Below are 24,014 nucleotides of genomic sequence, written 5' to 3' on the forward strand. Positions count from 1 at the left end.
TCAGACGTTTGTGGCTGAATAAATCTGGATCCTGCCCTGGTTTTTCAAGTTTGTCCTCAGTAGATTAGGTTTGGTTCTGGGTTTATGAATTGATGTCCTGTTTTTCAGGTCCTTTGACAGCTGTACAGACTAATGGAATGATTTCGCAATTGTTTATTTATCTAGATCTACAAAACTGGAGGACCCTCTCTCTCCTTTGCTGTTTTTGATAGCGATAGAACCTCTGGCGATATCTATAAGGGGAAACCCAGAGATTCAACAAGTATATAGGGGAGAGGAATACAAATTGTTCTTATAAGCTGATGACATTGTGTTGCTGATTAAAAACTCAATGTCATTGATCCAACCACTGCTCAAAACTGTGGAGATACGTTCTGTTATTTCCGGATACAAGGCTAATTGGCATAGATCTGAGACTATGCCAGTCTCTACAATACTCCCGTCAGCTATGGTTAACCCCTTTTGATTGCAAGTGTATGCAATCGGGTATGAATTATCTGGGGATTGTGTTGACATTCGAGTTAGATAAGATAGTGGATATCAATATGCTTCCAGTCCTCCAACAAAGAAAACAAAACATTGACAAGTGAAAGTTGTTCAACCCTAGTTTATGGGGGGAACTTTTATTCAATTAAAATGATGGTTACTCCTAAGTTTAATTATATTTAAATGATGCTACTGATATGCATTCCATCATACATTTTTAAGCAGTATAATTGCATTATTAAAGAGCAACTGAAAGCACAGATTCCGCATGTGTTTCTCTGGTTGCTAATGAAGAAAAACGAGATTTCAGTCTTGGCGTTGTGGTTTGATGTGGTAGTTACTGATGTGTCTCCCATGAGTCACCATAGGAACAATGGCAGTATCAGTTCTTCAAAGTAGTAAGTGCATCTAAGATAACTCAAGAATTTTGTAATTAAATTAGAAGTCTTTGCGGTGGAAGTTTTAGTCGCGCAATTTTACATCTAGCTACGGTATTTAATAAGTAAAAAATGTGCAACGTGATCTCTTATGTAAACCAAGTCCAATCCGCTGTGCTGCTGGGCAGGTCAGTCTCACAGTCTGTGTGTTCTGTGGCAGCATTGGATAGAGTGCAATCACTGCAGCTGTGTATCCCGTGTTACTGGGCAAGTGTCGAAATCAAAAACCAATGCTCAAGTAAGTTATGATGAACCTTTGGATGAGATTGACTTTATCACCAAAATTATTATATTTACACTGCAGTCAATTTTGACACTAGAATGTTTGTCTAATATCGATGCCACATAGACCGTTTTCTATCAGAGAAGTTGTTTGTTGCCTTCAGTTGTGCTTTAAATACTTTACACGGGAGGGAAAAAAGACCATGCATTGGTATGCTGAAAATACATATGCCCCTAAAGAAAGAGGGATATGACTCCCGGCAAGGCCGGTCCTTGCCGTTCTGACGCCCTAGGCAAGACCAAAAAATGCCAACCCTGCAAAACTAGGATAGACCCAGTAAGCAAAATTAAGTCTAAAACACGTATTTTCCAGGCGTTGAAGTTACATGCTGACCTGACCAGACCGGACACGTCGCGTGCGTCGCAAAATAAATGTAGAAATCCATGTTATTCAATTATTGCACCCACACTGCTCGCAGGCGCCAACGAGCGTCTGCGATGCCAATGGCTAAAATATAACTCCTTTCTATTTCTGACACAGATCGCGCTGAAAGTCCTGCCTCTCCCAACTCCTCATTGGTTTATAGAAGCAGGCACCTACGTGCCATCTCCTCATTGGTTATACCCACGTGGGTGATTGAAAGACAAACTGTTTTACCGGTCGTCGTGGTAATACTATGAAAGTTTAGATGCAATCACCATATAAGTTCAAAGATGAAAATGCTTGGAAGGAGGAGAGATGACTAGAAACGATTTGTTTGGCTGTTTTATGTGTGGATTAATTGTCGGAGTAGAGGACCTTGTGCATTTCTGGGAAAATAACAACTTAATGTTTATATCCCAGGACAAATTAGCTAGCAACAAATTAATATCATTGGTTCAGAGTTTGTTTTGATATTTTAACCTGGGTGTCGTGATCGCGTTTGGTGTAGGGCAGTGGTCACCAAACTACGGCCCGCGGGCCGGATACGGCCCGTCAGCACATTTGGCCCGGCCCTCTGAACAATACCAGAGACGCTATCGAATTTTTTTCCTATTTGGCCTCCAGAAAAAAAATCCTAGGCCCGGCCCTGTCAAAGAGAGAACGGAATAATGGCGAAAAGGTTAGGTAAGAGAAAAATTGATTCAGAATGCAGGGTATTTAACCTGCAGTGGACAAACTATTTTTTTTTTGTTCAATGCAAAGAAAAGGCTGTTTGTCTCATCTGTCAAGAGACGGTGGCGGTATTCAAAGAATACAATCTTCGCCGACACTATGAATCCCGTCACAAAGACAAGTACGATAGCTTGCAAGGCCAAATACGAGCAGACAAACTCTCAAAGCTAAAAAGTGGACTACTATCTCAGCAGAATACATTTGTACCCCAAGCTCAGCTGAACCAGGCATCCGTTCGGGCCAGCTTTCGGGTTGCTAAACTGATAGCAAGAAGCGGTAAGCCTTTCACTGACGGAGAGTTTGTTAAGAAATGTATGTATGCTGTCGCGGAGGAGGTGTGTCCCGAGAAGAAAGATGCATTTAATGCCGTAAGTCTGTCGGCGAGTACAATCACCAGACGCGTTGAAGAAATCGGGAGTAATGTATATGCCCAGCTGCAGCAGAAGACGAAAGAATTTGACTTTTTTTCATTAGCACTGGATGAGAGCACGGACGTGCAAGACACAGCGCAACTGCTCATTTTTATTCGTGGAGTTAGCGCAAACTTTGAGATATGCGAGGAGCTGGCAGCCCTCCAAAGTCTCAAAGGGACTACAACGGGAGAGGATATTTTTGACAAAGTGTGCCAAACCATGGAGAAGTTGGACCTGGACTGGTCAAAGCTAGCTAGCATCACGACTGACGGGGCTCCTAGCATGGTGGGCGAAACTCGCGGTCTAATAGGACGCATGAACCGGGAGTTGGAAAAAAGGGGTCTCACCGCCCCGCTACGAGTCCACTGCCTAATTCACCAGCAAGCACTGTGCTGCAAAGTGTTGAAGTGGGATTCTGTAATGACGGTTGTGGTGTCGTGCATAAACTTCATCAGAGCAAAGGGACTTAAACACAGGCAGTTCCAAGAATTCCTGTCTGAACTGGAGTCTACGCACGGAGATGTGCTGTACTACACAGAGGTCCGATGGCTGAGCCGGGGCAGAGTTTTGAGGCGTTTTTACGAGCTGCTACCCGAAATTAACGCATTTCTTCATTTAAAAGACAAAACGGTCCCAGAGCTGATCGACCCAGAATGGAAATGGCACCTCGCATTTTTAACAGACGTGACAGAAATACTTAACAGCCTTAACTTGCAGCTACAAGGCGAGGGGAAACTCATTTGCGACATGTATTCACACATAAAAGCATTTGAGGTGAAATTAGCGCTGCTTTTGGAACAAGTGAAAAAGCGCAACTTCGTTCATCTTCCTGCTACCCAAAACCTGTCGACAGAGAACCCAGCGGTCCCGTTCCCAGCTGAAAAGTGCGTGGAAGCACTGGAAATGCTGAAGGCGGAGTTTGGTGTGCGATTCAGTGAACTACATGTTCATGCAAAAGAAATCCGTCTTTTTCAGAACCCCTTTGTTGCCGACATTGATGAAGCCCAGCCTTCATATCAGTTTGAGTTGGCTGAGTTACAGAACTGTGATGTTCTGAAAGACGCATTCAAGCCCAACAGTCTCATTGACTTCTATGCCGCCCTCCCAAACGACACATATCCAAACATCAAAAAACACGCAATGAAAATGTCCACAGTTTTTGGCAGCACGTATATCTGCGAGAAAACCTTTTCTCGCATGAAACTGCTGAAAACCCCGATGAGATCAAGATTGACAGATGAACATTTGCATCAGTGCTTGAGACTGGCTGTAACTAGAATGGAACCTGATATTCAACTTCTCACCAGCCAGATGCAGGCCCACAGTTCACACTGATGAACATACATAGGTAAGCTCACTTTTCTGACTTGAATGAGTCATTCTGAGCATAAACAAATATAATCATAATAAAATCTACTGGGATAAAATCCATCTTTACAACCATACTGGTAGTGAAATGTATTGTGCTGTGTAGGTGCTGTATCACTTAGTTCAGTTTCTCAACCTGCTTCTTTTGTGGTTTTCACAGGGAAGTTGATGAGAGAGAGCTGCAAACAGCGGTGTCTACAAGCCTACTGGAACCTACAAAAGGATTATAAGGAAGGAACACAAGAACTTTAAGAGACTGCTCATATGTGTCAGAGAGATTCTGCTCTGACAACTGAGCTGAACTTTTATCTGTTAAGATTGTGCATGGCACGACAGAAAGTTAATGTTCCATGGCTTTTTTTTCTATGAAGAACCCAGAGAGAGTTATTTAGTTATTATTTATTTCCTGTTTTTTCTGTGAAGAACTCAGAGAGGGTTATTTAGTTATTATTTATTTCATTAATAGTGTTATTATTTGTTTCCTGACTTTTTTTCTGTAAAGAACCTGGAAAGGGTTATTTGGTTATGTGTGGCTTTCTGGAAAACAATAAATTTTTTAAGCTCCCCTACGATCGTCACACTTTTTCTGTTACAAACTGACACCGGCCCCCCATCAGAGAAGGGAAAAGTTATGTGGCCCTCACAGGAAAAAGTTTGGGGACCCCTGGTGTAGGGGGACAAAATAAATGTATGCGCACATGTTCAGTCGGTTTGGGTTCCGTGTTCCGTTCTGAAGGTGAAAATATGCATTTTCCAGGAATATGAAAATGCATTTTTCCCAGACATTGAAATAAAAACGTACCATCTGGATGTTGAAATCAGGTTTATTTTCAGTTCTGAATGAAGGTTGAAACTATGCATTTTTTGGATGTTGAAATCAGGCAAATTTTGGGTTCTGATTGAAAGTTGCAAATAAATAATTTATAGACGTCGATGTTTGGGCCTAATCAAAAACCGGACAAAAAAAATTGATGTCCGGGGACGATGAAATCAAGGCCGGTCCAAATCTGAACCAAACATAGACGTCTATGAGTGATTCTGATTTTGTCCGGACCAAAAACCAATGTCCAGGGAAATCAAGGCTGGTCTGGACTAAACAAAAAAAAAGACGCCCAAAAGGCATCAGCATCGGTCCGTTCTTACTGTGATTAAAATAACTGGCAATGTCAGTGTGCTGATTCAATGAATGATGGTGCTGAGTTTGCCTTTTAGACCAACATTTCATTTTAAGGTGCTCCAGAGATTTTTACTGTCATTCTTCATATCATTTCTTTGTTTCATAGTGTAGTTTCTTCTTTTTATTCAGTTTAGTCACATAATTTTCTCAATTTTTCAGTACTTTTGCCAATCGGTTGTGCAGACGGACTTAATTGCCATTAGTTTTACATCAAACTGACATTAGTCAGTTTACATCCGTCGTTTTACATCATTACATCAGTCTAAAATAGTTGATTCATTCAAATATGGCTGCACTGTAACTATAGATGCACGTTAGCACAGATGCTAATGCTAAAAATGCTGCGCTACTCAGGAGGTTGGTAAAGCTTTTACTGATTGTACCTAAAGGAAGATTGTCATGTAGGAACTGAGTAGTTGTTTTGTTATCCAGCTGATCTTGTGTCCTCTCTATCATCCTGCGAACCCCGTTCATTGCTGCTTGCAGCTATATTTGTATTTATTATTACATTTAATTGAACAGGGGCAACATACAACAAAACACAAGTCTCAGTACACTTCAGAAAAGATTGAAACAGATTTTGGGAAACCCTGCTCTACACCAGATTTTTTGGAGGGGAAATTAGACGCCTTCATAAACAAAACAGTTTTTTGGGGAAAATAAATCAAATTAGGCTAAACACAAAAACGTTTTTGGTAGTGCCCTTTAAAAACATTGGCGTGGCGCATTAAAATCAGTTATGTTTTGCCTAATTCATTTTTCCCCCAATTTTTTTTTAAAATCATAAAACAGCTGAATATGATGTTCTATGCTCACAACAATACTTAAACCACATCAAATCCAATGTTATGTCACATGCTCCAAATACAACAGTGAAATGCTTACTTACAAGCCCTTAACCAACAATGCAGTTAAGAAAAATACAAAAAATAAATAAAATAAAAGTAACAAATAAAGAGCAGAAGTAAAATAACAATAGCTAGGCTATATACAGGGGGTACCAGTACAGAGTCAGTGTGCAGGGGCACCTGTTAGTCAAGGTAATTGAAGTAATATGTACATGTAGGTAGAGGGGTAGAAGCTGTTTAGAAGCCTCTTGGACCTAGACGTGGCGCTCCGGTACTGCTTGCCATGCGGTAGCAGAGAGAACAGTCTATGACTAGGGTGGCTGGAGTCGTTGACCATTTTTAGGGCCTTCCTCTGACAATGCCTGGTATAGAGGTCCTGGATGGCAGGAAGCTTGGCCCCAATGATGTACTGGTCCGTTCGCACTACCCTCTGTTGTGCCTTGCAGTAGGAGGCCGAGCAGTTGCCATACCAGGCAGTGATGCAACCTGTCAGGATGCTCTCGATGGTGCAGCTGTAGAACCTTGAGAATCTGAGGACCCATGTCAAATCTGTTCAGTCTCCTGAGGGGGAATAGGTTTAGTCTTGCCCTCTTCACGACTGGCTTGGTGTGCTTGGAACATGACCTCCTCCCTATAGGCTGTCTCATCGTTGTTGGTGATCAGGCCTACCACTGTTGTGTCATCAGCAAACTTAATGATTGTGTTGGAGTCGTGCCTGGCCGTGCAGTCATGAGTGAACAGGGAGTACAGGAGGGGACTGGACACCCACCCCTCAGGGGCCCATGTGTTGAGGATCAGCGTGGCGGATGTGTTGTTACCTTCCCTTACCACCTGGGGGGCGGCCCGTCAGGAAGTCCAGGATCTAGTTGCAGAGGGAGGTGTTTAGTCCAAGGGTCCTTAGCTTAGTGATGAGCTATGAGGGTACTATGGTGTTGAACGCTGAGCTGTAGTCAATGAATAGCATTCTCACATAGGTGTTCCTTTTGTCCAGGTGTGAAAGGGCAGTGTGAAGTGCAATAGAGATTGCATCATCTGTGGATCTGTTGGGGCAGTATGCACATTGGAGTGGGTCTAGGGTTTCTGGGATAATGGTGTTGATGTGAGCCATGACCAGCCTTTCAAAGCACTTCATGACTACAGACGTGAGTGCTATGGGTCAGTAGTACTTTAGGCAGGTTATCTTAGTTTTCTTGGGAACAGGGACTATGGTGGTCTGCTTGAAACATGTTGGTATTACAGACTCAGACAGGGAGAGGTTGAAAATGTCAGTGAACTTGCCAGTTGGTCATGGCATGCTCGGAGTACACGTCCTGGTAATCCGTCTGGCCCTGTGGCCTTGTGAATGTTGACCTGTTTAAAGTTCTTACTCACACCGGCTGCGGAGAGCGTGATCACACAGTTGTCCGGAACAGCTGATGTTCTCATGCATGTTTTAGTGTTACTTGCCTCTAATTTGGCTCGTCTGGTAGGCTTGTGTCACTGAGCAGCTTTTGGCTGTGCTTCCCTTTGTAGTCTGTAATAGTCTGCAAGCCCTGCCACATCCAATGAGCATCGGAGCCGGTGTAGTACGATTCGATCTTAGTCTTTTTTTGAGGCTTTGCCTGTTTGATGGTTCCTCGGGAGGCCATAGCGGGATTTCTAATAAGCTTCCGGTTTAGAGTCCTGTTCTTTGAAAGTGGAGGCTCTACCCTTTAGCTCAGTGCGGATGTTGCCTGTAATTCATGGCTTCTGGTTGGGGTATGTACGTACAGTCACTGTGGGGACGACGTCATCGGTGCACTTATTGATGAAGCCAGTGACTGATGTGGTGTACTCCTCAATGCCATCAGAAGAATCCTGGAACATACTTAGCATCTGCTCCATCTGACCACTTTTTTATTGACGGAGTCACTGGTGCTTCTAGCTTTAATTTTTGCTTGTATGCAGGAATCAGGAGGATAGAATTATGATCAGATTTGCCAAATGGAGGGTGAGGGAGAGCTTTGTACGTGTCTCTGTGTGTGGAGTATAGCATAGTATAACGGATTTATGTTTCCCTGCATTAAAGTCCTCGGCCAGTAGGGGCGCCACCTCTGGATGAGCATTTTCCTGTTTGCTTGTGGTTCTATACAGCTCATTGAGTGCGGTTTTAGTGCCAGCACTAATACCGGACGTTCACCAAAAAGATCAGTTCTAGTTGCTATCCAAACTGAGCATTTGCCCACTGAAGTCGGTTACGACGACGAACTGCAGTCAGGTCAGGACCCTGGTAAGTATGACGAGCACGCAGATGAGCTTCCCTTCGATGGTTTCTACAGAAATCCTTCAGTTGTGACTCGTCTCAGACCATCCCGCAGGTGAAGAAGCCAGATGTGGCAGTCCTGGGCACACATGGTCTGCGGTTGTGAGGCCGGCTGGAGAAATGAACATTCAATTATCTGGCAACTGCTCTGGTGGACATTCCTGCTGTCAGCATAGCAATTGCACGCTCCCTCAAAACATGATACATCTGTGGCATTGTGTTGTGTGACAAAAATTGACATTTATTGTATTTTATTGTCCCCAGCACAAGGTGCAACTGTGTATTGATGTTTACTCAGCTTCTTGATATGCCACACCTGTCCGGGGGATTGACTATCTTGGAAAAGGAGAAATGCTCACAAACAAGGATGTAAACAGTGGTAGGCCACACAAGCTCAGAGAACCGGACTGCCGAGTGCTGAAGTGTGTAAAATTTGTCTGTCCTCGGTTGCAACACTCACTACAGCCTTCCAAACTGCCTCTGGAAGCAACGTCAGCACAAGAACTGTTTGTTGGGAGCTTTATGAAATGGGTTTCCATGGCCGAGCAGCCGGGATGCAAAGCATCGGCTGGAGTGGTGTAAAGCTCACCGCCATTGGACTCTGGTGTAGTGGAAATGCATTCTCTGGAGTGGTGAATCACACTTCACCAACTGGCAGTCCGACAGACAAATCTGGGTTTGGCAGATGCCAGGAGAATGCTACCTGCCTGGATGCCATAGTTCTTATAGAAATCCATATGATTTATATGTTTACGGTAATGGTAAGATAATGACTAAATTATTTATAAGTTCAAATGAATGATAAGGCAATAACTAACAGTATTCCTCCCTGTCACTCTATAATGGAGTGAAATTTGTTTGAATCATAAGACTAGAATTCATGAATGTATGTGCATAGGAAAAGAGGTACCGTTACAGACAAGGAACTGTGGCAGACAACTTGTGACCACTGTGAAACTGATAACAGGGAAGAGGAGAAACCGTTAGGCTTTTAGTAGATTATGAAACATATTGAAGCAATGCATTTGTTGGAAAATTCTTGTAAGCAGCATTGACCGTGTTATAGAGGAGGAGGGGCATTTACAACCCCTGGGAATTATTCAAAGCTTAAGTGATAGTTGAGTTCAAAACATTGGGATAAAAATTCTCATGACAATAGTGCCAACTGTAAAGTTTGGTGGAGGAGGAATAATGGTTTGGGCTGACTTTCATGGTTCGGTTTAGTCCCCTTAGTTCCAGCTAAGGGAAATCTTAGCATACAATGACATTCTAGATGGTTCTGTGCTTCCAACTTTGTGGCAACAGTTTGGGGAAGGCCCTTTCATGTTTCAGCATGATAATGCCCCAGTCCACAAAGAGAAGTCCATACAGAAATGGTTTGTTGAGATCGGTGTGGAAGAACTTGACTGTCCTGCACAGAGCCCTGACCTCAACTCCATCAAACACCTTTGGGATGAATTGGAATGCCCAACATCAGTGTCAGACTGCACAAATGCTCTTGTGACTGAATGGAAGCAAGTCCCCACAGCAATGCTCCAATATCTAGTGGAAAGCCTTCCCAGAAGAGTGGAGGTTGTTATAGCAGTAAAGTGAGGACCATTAAATGGCAATTATTTTGGAATGAGATGTTCGACGAGCAGGTGTCCACATACTTTTGGTCATGTAGTGTAGCTTAGAAACCAGTTAGCCGTCTAGGTCTAGTTGTTTTGTATTGCTTTGCATTGGTTGTTATTGCATTGGTTCTTATGTTATGTTGCCTTGACTCTTATCTGTTTAATAAGCTCTCTAGGTAGATAGCCAAGGAAGGCACTGAGCCCCAAGCTGTCCCCACAAACCCAAGTGCTTGAATTGCCCTCCTCTGCCTCATACTATTCCTCAACAACATCATAATTGACAGGTTAGTTCAGACAGAAACATGCTATTAAGACATTTAATGTAATGGTTTATTTTTTTAGCAACCATCTCTAAACTCGTGGAGATCGTTTAAAAAATATGCATATTTTGTGTTTCTTCAAATGCATGTGTGACCTGTGATGGAATGGCATCAGACGTGAGTTGGTGTCTTCCAAAGGTGGAGAAGAAGTGACCTGGCAGAAGATGGTGAAACGTTCTAATGGTAAGACAGCCTGAAAAATATACCAGGCCTCGTTTTAAAGGAAGCTGACATATGTCCTGATCCAATATGTTTTTCCACCTGATCACATCGATAATTTGAAATGTTGTTTTCCCCCATTGTATCATTTGGCGATGTGGCCCTGAAGGTGGTGCCTGATGGAAGGGGAATGATATCCCCTTAACAATACAACCTGTGCGTGCCCGCTAAAAAATAACACATAAGACCATTACTATAATGCAATCAACCTGTCCTATCAGTGCAAGCACAGAAATGCCCTTATCCAGGTGATGTGACAAAGGCATTTCCTAACAGACCTGCTAACTTTCTTTCTATACCATTTGTATTTCATATACCTTTGACCAATGGATGTTCTTATAGGCACTTTAGTATTGCCAGTGTAACAGTATAGCTTCCGTCCCTCTCCTCGCTCCTACCTGGGCTCGAACCAGGAACACATCGACAACAGCCACCCTCGAAGCAGCGTTACCATGCAGAGCAAGGGGAACAACTACTCCAAGTCTCAGAGCGAGTGACGTTTGAAACGCTATTAGCGCGCACCCCGCTAACTAGCGAGCCATTTCACATCGGTTACACCAGCCTAATCTCGGGAGATGAGGGAGACCTGTTTGAATGAATGCTTACGAGCCTGCTGGTGCCTACCATCGCTCAGACTGCTCTATCAAATCATAGACTTAATTATAACACACAGAAATACGAGCCTTAGGTCATTAATATGGTCGAATCCGAAAACTATAATCTCAAAAACAAAACATTTATTCTTTCAGTGAAATACGGAACCGTTCCGTATTTTATCTAACGGGTTGCATCCAGAAGTCTAAATATTCCTGTTACATTGCACAACCTTCAATGTTATGTCATAATTACGTACAATTCTGGCAAATTAGTTCGCAACGAGCCAGGCGGACCAAACTGCTGCATATACCCTGACTCTGTTGCAAGAGAAGTGACACAAAGAAATTCATGTTAGCAGGCAATATTAACTAAATATGCAGGTTTAAAAATATATACTTGTGTATTGATTTTAAGAAAGGCATTGATGTTTAGGTACCTTTTTCACAAATGCGCACCGCATCGATTATATGCAACCCAGGACACGCTAGATAAACTAGTAATATCATCAACCATGTGTAGTTAACTAGTGATTATGATTGATTGATTTTTATAAGATAAGTTTAATGCTAGTTAGCAACTTACCTTGGCTTCTTACTGCATTCGCGTAACAGGCAGGCTCCTCATGGCGTGCAATGAGAGGCAGGTGGTTAGAGCGTTGGACTAGTTAACAGTAAGGTTGCAAGATTGAATCCCCGAGCTGACAAGGTAAAAATCAGTCGTTCTGCCCCTGAACAAGGCAGTTAACCCACCGTTCCTAGGCCGTCATTGAAAATAAGAATGTGTTCATTACTGACTTGCCTAGTTAAATCAAGGTGTATACATTTAAAAAATAAAATGTTTATATCGGCCAAATTGGTGTCCAAAAATACCCTAATTAATCGGCTATTCTGATTAATTGGTCAACCTTTAGTCAGGACATACAGATACGTTTCCACCCAGAAGTCAAGACATTGTACATAATAATCATTTGAAACTATGCTATTGGACCTATAACTCATGAAAACCCATAGCAAAACACAGCAACAAAATAAATTATACACTACTGTTCAAAAGTTTGGGGTCACAACGAAATGTCCATTTTGACTGGCTCTAACCAGAATAGAAAGAGTGGGAGGCCCCGGTGCACAACTGAGCAAGAGGACAATTACATTAGCGTCTAGTTGGAGAAACAGACACCTTACACGTCCTCAACTGGCAGCGTCATTAAAGAGTACCCGCAAAACACCAGTCTCAATGTCAACAGTGAAGAGGCGACAGTAATGGGGAGTCACTACCATCATGGGACCTTTATTAATTCTTTTATTCAGTGTTGTTACAGCATTCAACCCACATAATGTCCCCAAAAAATTATGAAACTGAAAAAAAAAGAAAAAAGTGTATTTTAAAAATCGAACCAGCCTCTTAAAGCACCTATCGCTCAGCACTAGTCTCAGGACTTGAAACACATTGAAAACCTGTGGTTTAAATTGAGGAGGTCAGTCCATAAGTGCAGGTTGAAGGATATCTAAGAACTAGGGATGCACCCATATGACTTTTTGGCCAATATAGATATTCAATATTTGTCTTGACAAAAACAATTATGCCGATATTTCATTTTTTTTTTTGCGGCCTTTTAAGCATTCTAGTACAGTTAAATACTTAACACACATACACACACAACCATGGATTCAGCGGTCTAAGGCACTACATCTCAGTCCCTGAGGGCGGAGCAAAATTGGCCCAGCGTCGTCCGGGTTTGGCCGTCATTGTAAATAAGAATTTGCTCTTAACTGACTTGCCTAGTTCAGGTTTCACAAACACTCACAGGTTATTTTGTTGGCATTTATGCATGTCCCCATTACCAGTAAAACACAATCAAAACATATTTATTTTGTTTACTTGCTGTGCTGTTTCGTTCATTTGTTCAGTCGTTTCATTCTCAACCAGGATTTCATCATACATGTCAAGCAGTGAAGTTTCAGCTCTGTCTGTCTCTCTTCCTCTGTGCCCACTGTCACTGTGTCCATTTCCATCTTGTCCAGCTGTGTACAGTATGTACCATTTCACGTAAACCCTGTTTCTTGTCTGCATCGAAGTAGAGGTCCTAGTACCAAGCATCGAGCATGGTGGCGACACAGTAAAGAGGCTCAGAGAGAATGCCACTGAGTACTTTTGTAAGTTTTAACCCCACGGAATGTGTCGACAGTTTTGTCAAGCAGGCATTTCAATGCCACAACAGACGCAGTTGATTAGCTTATTTCTCGAGTCAGTTGTTCGAATGGCACTTAGAGTGTGTTCATGTTTCCAAGCTTCAAACATGTTCTCAAATGCCATTGAGATGGCAGCAGTGGTATGAGAACCAGAGCATTCTTGAGCGTGCAATATGGCTTTCCTCAGTACGAAATCCTCGTCGACCCCGACTCAGCATGCTCAAGGGGCTGACATCGCTGGTCCAAATGTCAGTCGTGAAGCTAATAGCAGTGACGCCCAAAACAAGTAGCTCATAGATGTACGTTTCAACAATACTGTGTAACTCTGGTAGGGCAACATCTGAAAAATAGTGTGTACCGGGGCTCGACCAGTCGGCGAAAGCCAACATCATCCACGACAGAGGACAGTTGATTGTCAAGGGCAATGAAATCCATTATCTTGGCGTTAATGGATTTCGCCTTGGAGTTGTCTCGCTGAAATTTTCTTACTCTTTCAAATGACTGCTCAACTTGAACTTGTTTGCTGAGTATTTTTCTGCTTCTGTTCTGTGTAGCGCTGTATTTCGTGGCATCATTATCTACTTACGTTATATAGGTATGCACGTCAGCTTTGACATCGATTTTGCACATCGGTGTTAAACTAGACATCGGGCCGATGCCAATGTTAGCATTTTTAGCTAATATCGTATGTTTCCGATATGCTCAACGATATATTGTGTATCCCTACTAAGAACACAGCTCCTACCACTCCCTCTTTGTCAAGTTTCAATTGAACATTCCCCAAAGAATAACAGTTTGCTAACTCATTAGAATGATTAGCTCTGAAACCAAATTGCATAGGGTGCAATGAGAAACCACTAGTGTTCAAATGATCCATCAATTGCTCAGCAACTACCTTCTCTGCAGCCTTAGAAATGATTGGCAGAATACTTATAGGTCTATAATTATTGATCATAAAAAAAAGGGTGACAACATCTGACTTCGATTCCTTTGGGAATATACCTTGGTTTATGGATAAATTAATCAAATGTGTTATTGGGGAGGTTAAAATATCTTTGTTTTAAAGAACACGATCAAAACCACAGACAGTTTGGCCAATATCCCTTGTTTATTGATGGCACAGGCTGCACCAGGTCGGAGGTTTCTTTCTCTCTCTCTCTACCCTCGGATCTGAAAGAGTCTCTTGGATCCGAACGGGCACGGGTCTGTTTTCCACAGGCTTTTTCAGAAATGGGTCTGACTGTCCTTGGGTCCAATCGGAACAGGCCTGTGTTTTACTTTTTTTTTTAAAATGTATTTTAAATGCCACGAAAGCCACGATTGAATGAACCATAATAACAACAGCACATTTCCCCCCTAAATGGTACCGTGTGAAGATGATCCTTTAGAAATGGAACAAGATAACTGTAAAAAACAGCACATTCACACATACACATTCACAAAACAAACTGTTGTTTACTCACCGTTTTTGTCAGCGCGGCAGAAAATCTGAAAGAAAAGGGAAAACATTTAGGTATTGATTTTAACAAAGCGTCATAGGGTTTCTTGCAAGGCTATTTCAAATTGAGGTAATTCATCATAAAAGACAGTTCCCAGAGACTGTGATATCCTTTTGTGTTAATGGAGCATTTGAGGGTAGGCTATTAATTGAAATATATCTTGTGACAAGGAAACAAGCATGCAGAGAAATGCGTACATCCACTTATCCACACATTTATTCATAGTCATAGGATCCCTTGTAAAACAAATCAAATCTAACTCAATCCAAAGAGCATAAACCAACACTTACATGTGACAAGCAATTGCTCAATCTGATGTCTCCATCACTTGGGATAAGTGAAGAGTAATGACCTTTGACATCAGGATCCATCCCTAGCTCAACCTACGGCGTATTAATAAGCTGCCTCCGACTATCATCTTGCAGAAGTCAACAACCTTAGGGTCTTCAACTAGCCTATGACCCCTACTGTCAATGTTTATTTGCTCATAGCCCCAGACCAGTCAGTTGTGACAGATAGTGTGACCACATATGTGTTTTACTTGCTATATTATATTTACTTTGCCACCATGGCCTTTTTTGCCTTTACCTCCCTTCTCACCTCATTTGCTCACATTGCATATAGACTTGTTTATACTGTATTATTGACTGTATGTTTGTTTTACTCCATGTGTAACTCTGTGTCGTTGTATCTGTCGAACTGCTTTGCTTTATCTTGGCCAGGTTGCAATTGTAAATGAGAACTGGTTCTCAACTTGCCCACCTGGTTAAATAAAGGTAAAATAAATAAATAAAAATATCTAACACAATTGTTTTTCTATTTCGGATGCATTTGTCTGTGCTAGACAAGCTGATAAGTGCAAAGTTATGCCATTGTGTTTACTGTAAATTATAGAAATACAGTTGAAGTCGAAAGTTTACAAACTTAGGATGAAGTCATTAAAAACTCGTTTTTCAACCACTCCAAAAATTTCTTGTTAACAAACTATAGTTTTGGCAAGTCGGTCTGGACATTTACTTTGTGCATGACACAAGTAATTTTTCCAACAATTGTTCACAGACAGATTATTTCACATGATCATAATTCCAGTGGATCAGAAGTTTACATATACTAAGTTGACCGCGCCTTCAAACAGCTTGGAAAATTCCAGGAAATTATGTCATGGCTTTAGAAGCTTCTGATAGGCATCATTTGAGTCAATTGGAGGTGTACCTGTGGATGTATTTCAAGGCCTACCTTCAAACCCAGTGCCTCTTTGCTTGACATCATGAGAAAATCAAAAGAAATCAGCCAAGACCTAAAAAGAAAATAAAATTGTAGACCTCCACAAGTCTGGTTCATCCTTGGGAGCAATTTCCAAACGCCTGAAGGTACCACGTTCATCTGTACAAACAATAGTACGCAAGTATAAACACCATGGGACCATGCAGCCGTCATACCGCTCAGGAAGGAGACATGTTCTGTCTCCTAGAGATTAACGTACTTTGGTGCAAAAAGTGCAAATCAATCCCAGAACAACAGCAAAGGACCTTGTGAAGATGCTGGAGGAAACAGGTAAAAAAGTATCTATATCCACAGTAAAACGAGTCCCATATCGACACAACCTGAAAGGCTGCTTAGCAAGGAAGAAGCCACTGCTCCAAAAACCGCCATAAAAAAAGCCAGACTACGGTTTGCAACTGCACATGGGGACAAAGATGATACTTTTTGGAGAAATGTCCTCTGGTCTGATGAAACAAAAATAGAACTGTTTGGCCATCATGACCATCGTTATGTTTGGAGAAAAAAGGGGGATGCTTGCAAGCTGAAGAAAACCATCCTAACCGTGAAGCACGGGGGTGGCAGCATCATGTTGTGGGGGTGCTTTTCTGCAGGAGGGATTTGTGCACTTCACAAAATATCATCATGAGGCAGGAAAATTATGTGGATATATTGAAGCAACATCTCAAGACATCAGTCAGGAAATTACAGCTTGGTCGCAAAATGGGTCTCCCAAATGGACAATGACCCCAAGCATACTTCCAACGTTGTGGCAAAATGGCTTAAGGGCAACAAAGTCAAGGTATTGGAGTGGCTATCACAAAGCCTGACCTCAATCCTATAGAAAATGTGTGGGCAGAACTGAAAAAGCATGTGCGAGCAAGAAGGCCTACACACCTGACTCTGTCAGGAGGCTCTGTCAGGAGGAATGGGCCAAAATTCGCCCAACTTATTGTGGGAAGCTTGTGGAAGGCTACCCGAAACTTTTGACCCAAGTTCAACAATTAAAAGGCAATGCTACCAATTACTAATTGAGTGTATGTCAACTTCTGACCCACTGGGAATGTGATGAAAGAAATACAAGCTGAAATAAATCCTTCTCTACAATTATTCTGACATTTCACATTCTTAAAATAGAGTGGGGATCCTAACTGACCTAAAACAGGGAATTCTTACTATGATTAAATGTCAGGAATTGTGAAAAACAGAGTTTAAATGTAATTGGTAAGGTGTACGTAAACTTCCGAATTCAACTGTATATTCCCATGATTAATTTTGCTTGTTTTAATGACAGATTTGAAAACATCTATTTTACACTTCAATGAACAACAAAAAAATGTACATTGAATGTAACATCTTAGCTTTCCTGTCTTCCTTGGAAATGAAAGAAAATGTATTAAAAAAAAACCATTATATCTCTAATTGGACCAACACATTCTCTTATCTGTCTAAACGTTATTTCCTTCCATTTGCTTCTAGATGGCAGTGAGAAAGGCTCAGTTGCATGGCCCCATATTTTGCTAAAGTGTTTTGAGAGGATAATGCATCATTTACAACGTGCAGATAAAGGTCAGCCTTGCATCCCAGAGCGTCTCGAGTCCTACTGACACTGTTCTCTATGAGGGGAAGGAGACTGGTGCCCAAGTGACTGCCTGAGGATGATCTCCCTCGTCCCAACTTCCTGTTATTCAGTGTACGGAAACGCACGCACGATCGCACAGTTATGCACGCACGCATAGTCATGCACGCACACGCACAGTCAAGCACAAATATTTTACACACGGTCAACAAAGAAGCCATCAAACCTTTAGAGGAGAATCTTTTGAAGCGTCTGCCTTCTCCTTCTGCCTAATTCAAGCAGTTGAGATGCGAGGTTGTATTCCTCTGTGTTCAAATTGCAGCTTAAGACCATGATTATTTGTGTTCCCGATTACAAATATTATGCACAGCTTCACACTCCAATGAATTCAAAACGCTATCATAAACTGTGACTTTTCTATGTTACCTATAGGGCAAAATAGGACATTTCCAAGGGCAAATTATACAACGGTATGTCAGAACTATTTAGCCTTGTACTATATTCATATCACAAAGAGCTCATCCACTTATCAACCGAAAGAATTAGCCAAACATTCTCTAACGCTATATTTGGGTTGTTTATCTCGAGAGCGATAGAAAATCAAATCAAAGTTCATCAGTTGGTATTGTCAGGCAAGAGCGCATGCATCTCAATAAATCAATATTCTGAAATGCACAATACATTTTCAAAGACAATATATTTTTATCTAAGCGCATTCATTATTCTTCCTCTGGTTAGTGCATGGTGAGAGAAAGGGTCACATAAATAACATATGATCCCAACTCACTGTGATGAAACAAACAAAGAAAGAAGGAATCCAATTAAAACTAGGCAGTAAAAACCTCAACGGAGCTTCTGTGTCACGTTCTGACCTTTATTTCCTTTGTTTTTGTATTTATTTAGTATGGTCAGGGCGTGAGTTGGGGTAGGCAGTCTATGTTTGTTTTTCTATGATTTGGGGATTTGTATGTTTCGGCCTAGTATGGTTCTCAATCAGAGGCAGGTGTCATTAGTTGTCTCTGATTGAGAATCATACTTAGGTAGCCTGGGTTTCACTGTTTGTTTGTGGGTGATTGTCTATGTTAGTTGCTTGTGTCAGCACAGGTCTCATTTATAGCTTCACGGTCGTTATTTGTTTATTGTTTTTGTATAGTTTGTGTTCAGTGTTTTCTTTTATTAAATATTCATCATGAACACATACCACGCCGCATTTTGTTCCTCCGATCCTTCTCGCCTCTCCTCTTCAGATGAAGAGGAGGACGTCCGTGACATTCGGAGTGTTATATGAATAAGACATCCACAAATGAACAGATCCAAACTCACTGTGATGATCAAGGAACACATAAACCAACTAAACAACAAACAAGGGATGCTGTAAAAACTACACAATAGAAGCCACTATGTCACTTTAGTGTGCTAGTATTCAAGGTTACTGTAAAAGCCGATGTAAACAGCAGTCTATCTAAGGAGCTTTTCCATTATTGCTTCAGATCTTGACTTGTGTCAAGCTTTGCAGAAACATTGCTGCTGCTTATAACTATCTAAGATGTGCCAAATAAATGATCTCTAACTAAGGGCTCCAGCTATACATTTGGTTTGCTAAGTGGCTAGCTTCTGAGATCAAGCTTCTTTGTTACAGCAGAGACAATCAATCCCATCCAGGATCAAGATCCTTGGTGCCTAAAAATGTTGTGTCCCAAAAAACTAAACATTTTTCAAATACTTTTTTAGGTTTGGAGAGCAATAGCGCCCCTTGTGTGCACTGTCAGTAATATCAAATACCTTCATACCGTTCCTGTACCATACTGGGGTATGAAAATCTGGATACTGCCCAACCCTGGTGATACCGCCCAACAAACGCACACACAGTCTTGTACAGCTAACTTTGTGGAGGAACAATTCAGTGCCATTCAAAATCACATTTTCCGTAACCCCTAACCTGTACTCTTACCCTAACTAGGGATGCACAATATATCGGTGAACATATTGGAATTGGCCGATATTAGCTAAAAATGCCAACATCGGTAACGGCCGATGTCTAGTTTAATGCCGATGTGTAAAACCGATGTTAAAGCCGACGTGCATAACTATATAACGAAGGGACATGACGTAATGACGCCACGTAAAATGTTGCGCTACACGTGCAACACAGCATTCCTAACCTAGCCCACAATGTCTGCTTTTGGGATCAAGCAGTCAACAAGTCAAGCAGTCATTTCAAAGAGAAACAAAAAAGGCAAGACAATGGAATTTCATTGCCCTTGACAATCAACCGTTCTCTGTCGTGGGTGATGTTGGATTCGCTGACTGGTCGAGCACCGGTTAACACTACCAAGTGCGTTATTTTTCCGATGTCGCCCTACCGGAGTTACACAGTAATAACGTCACTGTTATTAGCTTCACAACATTTTATTTTTTTATTTCACCTTTATTTAACCAGGTAGGCTAGTTGAGAACAAGTTCTCATTTACAACTGCGACCTGGCCAAGATAAAGCATAGCAGTGTGAACAGACAACACAGAGTTACACATGGAGTAAACAATAAACAAGTCAATAACACAGTAGAAAAAAAAGAAGAAAAAAATAGTCTATATACATTGTGTGCAAAAGGCATGAAGAGATAGGCGAATAATTACAATTTAACAGATTAACACTGGAGTGATAAATGATCAGATGGTCATGTGCAGGAAGATATACTGGTGTGCAAAAGAGCAGAAAAGTAAATAAATAAAAACAGTATGGGATGAGGTAGGTAAATACATACTATGGAACTCCGTTTGGGTCTTTGCGTGTTAAAAAAGATACAGTAGCACTTGTCAAAGCTGTACAAAAAAAGTCAGCAAACAAGCAAACACCGGCCACAAACGATGTGTTTACAATACCGCGTAGGTAATAAAGCATCATTTGTTCGACCGCAACTTCTGGGGTTGCTAGCTTTAGCTTGGTACCTAGCTAGCACCAATACAACCAGCCTGAAAACAATGACCAGTAGAAACTGCAGTCATTTTCATTATTCTTAGCAATGACTTAGGAATCCTTGTGAGTAAGTATTAGCTAGGTTGCCACTTGTTGTTCACCTATTGAGGTTGAACTTTAGTTCATGAAAATAAATAGCTTGCCAGCTACTTAACCCTGTTGCCCAAAGCTAACATTATATGCAGCCAGCTAGATTCATCTGGCTAGTATTTTTTTAAATGACCAGCACTGTAGGTGCACAAGACAACTTCACTAGCACCATAGCATACGTATCGATGAATCGTTGTGACGTATGAAATACGAGTGGTAGTGTAATCAATGTGTAATAACTACTTTAAAAAATGTATGATTGCGATAAATGTTTTGTGTGACGTGCAGTCATATTCAGGTCCTGATTGGTCAACAAACTTATTTGACACGTCAAATAGTGCTATTTGAAACGTCAGTGTTATTTGACACGTCGAATAGTTTTAAATCGTGTCTTTTTTGACAGGCAAAGACCCAAACGGCGTTCCATAGAAATCCTGGTTGAGAATGTAACGACTGAACAACGAAACAGCACAGCAAGTGAAAGAAATAGGTTTTAATGATGTTTTACTGGTAATGGGGACATAAGTAAAGCCAATAAAATAAATTTTTGGTCAGTGTGGTGTGTTTGTGTGTGTAAGCTTTATTTAACTAGGCAAGGCAGTTAAGAATGAATTCTTATCTACAATGACGGCCTACCCCGACCAAACCCAGACGACGCTGGGCCAATTGTGCGCCGCCTTATGGGACTCCCAATCACGGCCGGATGTGATACAGCCTGGATTCGAACTAGGGACTGTGGTGATGCCTCTTGCACAGAGATGCAGTGCCTTAGACCGCTGTGTCCATGTGTGTGTGTTAACTATTTAACTGTACTAGAATGCGTAAAAAGGTCGCTAAAATTTTAAATATCGGTTATCGGTAGTTTTATTTTTTTTACAAGGAAAATATCAGATATCGGTATCAGCCAAAAATGTAATATCGCTGCATCACTAACCCTAACCCAAAAACCTAACCTTAACCCTAGCTCCTAACCCTAACAAAATGTCCCCAGTTGGTCAAATTTTTGTTTGTTTACTATTCTTGTTAAACACACAAACACACCGGTTGAGTTCAATTCATGGTTGTCAAATATCATATCAGGAGTCAATGAGTGCAGCAAGGCGTGGTGGAGATATGGGCACTTAACCTCAATTGAATGTTTGTGTTGGTTACAGTAGGTCGATAATGGTGTCTTTAGCCACAATATGGCAAGATGTATTTATCGTGAATTTTTTAAAACAAGATGCTTACAAAACAAGTAACTTAATCTCCATGATGATTGATTATAAATACATAGAGGTTCACTGGTTTTTAACACATAGTTCAACTATGCATAATAGTTTTTCTGCATGCTTTCAAGGGTGGGTATAATTTGTGTTACGTTCCAACAGTAATCTGTTCCAAAAACTTCGTAAATAACAAGGTTGTAAACAAACAACGCATACAAAGTTGTATAGCGGGAGAATAAGATACCAGGTAGGGAGGGAGCGGGCAAATTGGTTGAGTTTTTCACTCACCACGTTTATTCTGAAAAATGTTTGTCCTCACTCTGGTAGCCTATGTACAAACATTAAGATTAAGATACGTGGTGCTACGTGGTGAGTTGATGCCTATTCGGCAACTAGTTAGCTAGATGAATTGATAATGCTACTTTGTATGCGTTGTTTGTTGGCATCCTTGTTATTTACGAAGTTATTGGAACAGATTCCCGTTGGAACGTTCCACAAATTATACCCACCCCCAAAATTAACATACATCAACCATAGGCAAATAAAGAATTTCAAAAGCGTGATTGTTTCTGACAGCAGTATGCAGAGCTTTCAGAGAGAATATGTGACTACTTACATCTTTGAAAATTGGAAGTCCATTAACAGGGCTATGCAGTGGCTGCGGATGTTCCTGCTGAGAGCGAAGGTGCTTATTTTTCGCCGACTGAAGGCACATAGTGATCATCTTTGTGCACGCCAACATCTTGATGTGGAAGATGTATAGCCGACTTGTAGACAAACACCTGCTCGTTGGAAAGTGTACCCTTTTGACAATGGGTTCAAAAGTGTCGCCCTGCTCTGTTAAACCGAGGCAACAGTGATGTTGATCTGCAACCGTACTCCAGTAGTGATGTTGCTCTTCAACTTTCTGCGGTAGGTAACCCCACCTTCTGGAGCGCTGATTGGTCAAAATCTTTGTTGCGCATCCATGCTAGGCAAGAGGAGGAAAAGATACTACGTGGCGCAATAATAATATTAGTTTACAATATAAATGGTAGAAAAGGCTTGAATAGGTGAATTTCAAACATTAGAAGCGAATAAATTGATAGAGCTACAATAAGGATATGAAGGAAATAAAAATTGGCCTCCCGCTACCTGTAGGTTAAAGGTAGACTCAGCGAAATGAGCAGATAATATTCCTGTTTGAGAGAATCAAAACTGTGATGTATCATGGGTAAGTTGATGTGATTGTTCTACAAATAAAAATGAGTAGTTATTTATGATGCAAGCTTTTTTACTGGGTAAAGTTCATGATGCCATTGACCTTAACAGGGGCCCCAGGACCAGTGGAAACAAAATAGCCCCATAACATCAGAGATCCACCACCATATTTTTCTGCTCATGCATTCTCATTTCAACGCCAAACCCACTACTGGTGTGTGTGGCCAAAGAGCTCTATTTTCATGTTATACAGCAAATGTAAGTGCCTGGCGTTTGCTAAACGGCATTGGCACTTGGATTGGAACCGATGCTTTGGTCAGATGACATGAAAATAGAGCTCTTTGGCAACGTACACCCCAGTGGTGGGTTTAGTATCTACATTTTACCTACTGTAAAATATGGTGGTGGGTCTTTGATGTTATGGGACTATTTTGCTACCACTGGTCCTGGCAGAGGCAACCGGGTCTTCGGTCATGTTAAGGTCAACCTCATCATAAACTTTTAGCCAAAAACCCGGTTGCCTCTGCCAGGAGGCTGACACTTGGCTGCAAGTGAATCATCTAGCAAGACAGTAACCCCAAGCACACATCAAAATCCACACAGAAATGGTTAATTGGCCACAAAATCAACATTTTGCAACTCAGTCTCCAGACATAAAAACCCATTGAAACCATGTGGTTTGAATTGAAGAGGGCAGTCCATGAGTACATACGAAGGTAATCAAGGATCTGGAAGGTGTCTGTACAGAGGAATGGTCTAAGATTCCTCCCAAACATTTTTTAAAATGCTCAGTGGTGTTATCCTCACAAGGGGAGGTATTGAAAGGTATTGAAAACAGGGGTGTTAGTAATTTTTTATTACTTGTTTAACAAAATC

At 41.4% G+C, this 24,014-nt stretch overlaps 2 protein-coding genes across 6 annotated transcripts in view; one reads left to right on the plus strand and one right to left on the minus strand.

Annotated features, from left to right (window-relative positions):
• Positions 1-22,812, minus strand: part of LOC115142838 (N-terminal EF-hand calcium-binding protein 1-like) — a 65,118-nt gene extending 42,306 nt beyond the window's left edge. For all 5 annotated transcript variants that reach the window (XM_029682620.2, XM_029682618.2, XM_029682619.2 and 2 more), the window contains exons 1-2: positions 22,555-22,812; positions 14,790-14,814 (exon numbers count right to left, since the gene is read on the minus strand). In XM_029682620.2, the coding sequence (XP_029538480.1) occupies positions 14,790-14,814; positions 22,555-22,680 (151 nt within the window). In that variant the 5' untranslated portion in view covers positions 22,681-22,812. The remainder of the gene's footprint in view (positions 1-14,789; positions 14,815-22,554) is intronic.
• On the plus strand, positions 2,084-4,695 carry LOC135559913 (general transcription factor II-I repeat domain-containing protein 2-like). The gene is made up of 2 exons (XM_065000787.1): positions 2,084-4,062; positions 4,243-4,695. Exon 1 carries the CDS (start codon positions 2,238-2,240, stop codon positions 4,047-4,049), a length of 1,812 nt encoding a protein of 603 aa, XP_064856859.1. The 5' UTR covers positions 2,084-2,237; the 3' UTR covers positions 4,050-4,062; positions 4,243-4,695.
• Positions 22,813-24,014: the final 1,202 nt, after the last annotated feature.

The sequence above is a fragment of the Oncorhynchus nerka genome, linkage group LG15 (assembly GCF_034236695.1).
Source record: "Oncorhynchus nerka isolate Pitt River linkage group LG15, Oner_Uvic_2.0, whole genome shotgun sequence".
Lineage (NCBI taxonomy): Eukaryota > Metazoa > Chordata > Actinopteri > Salmoniformes > Salmonidae > Oncorhynchus > Oncorhynchus nerka.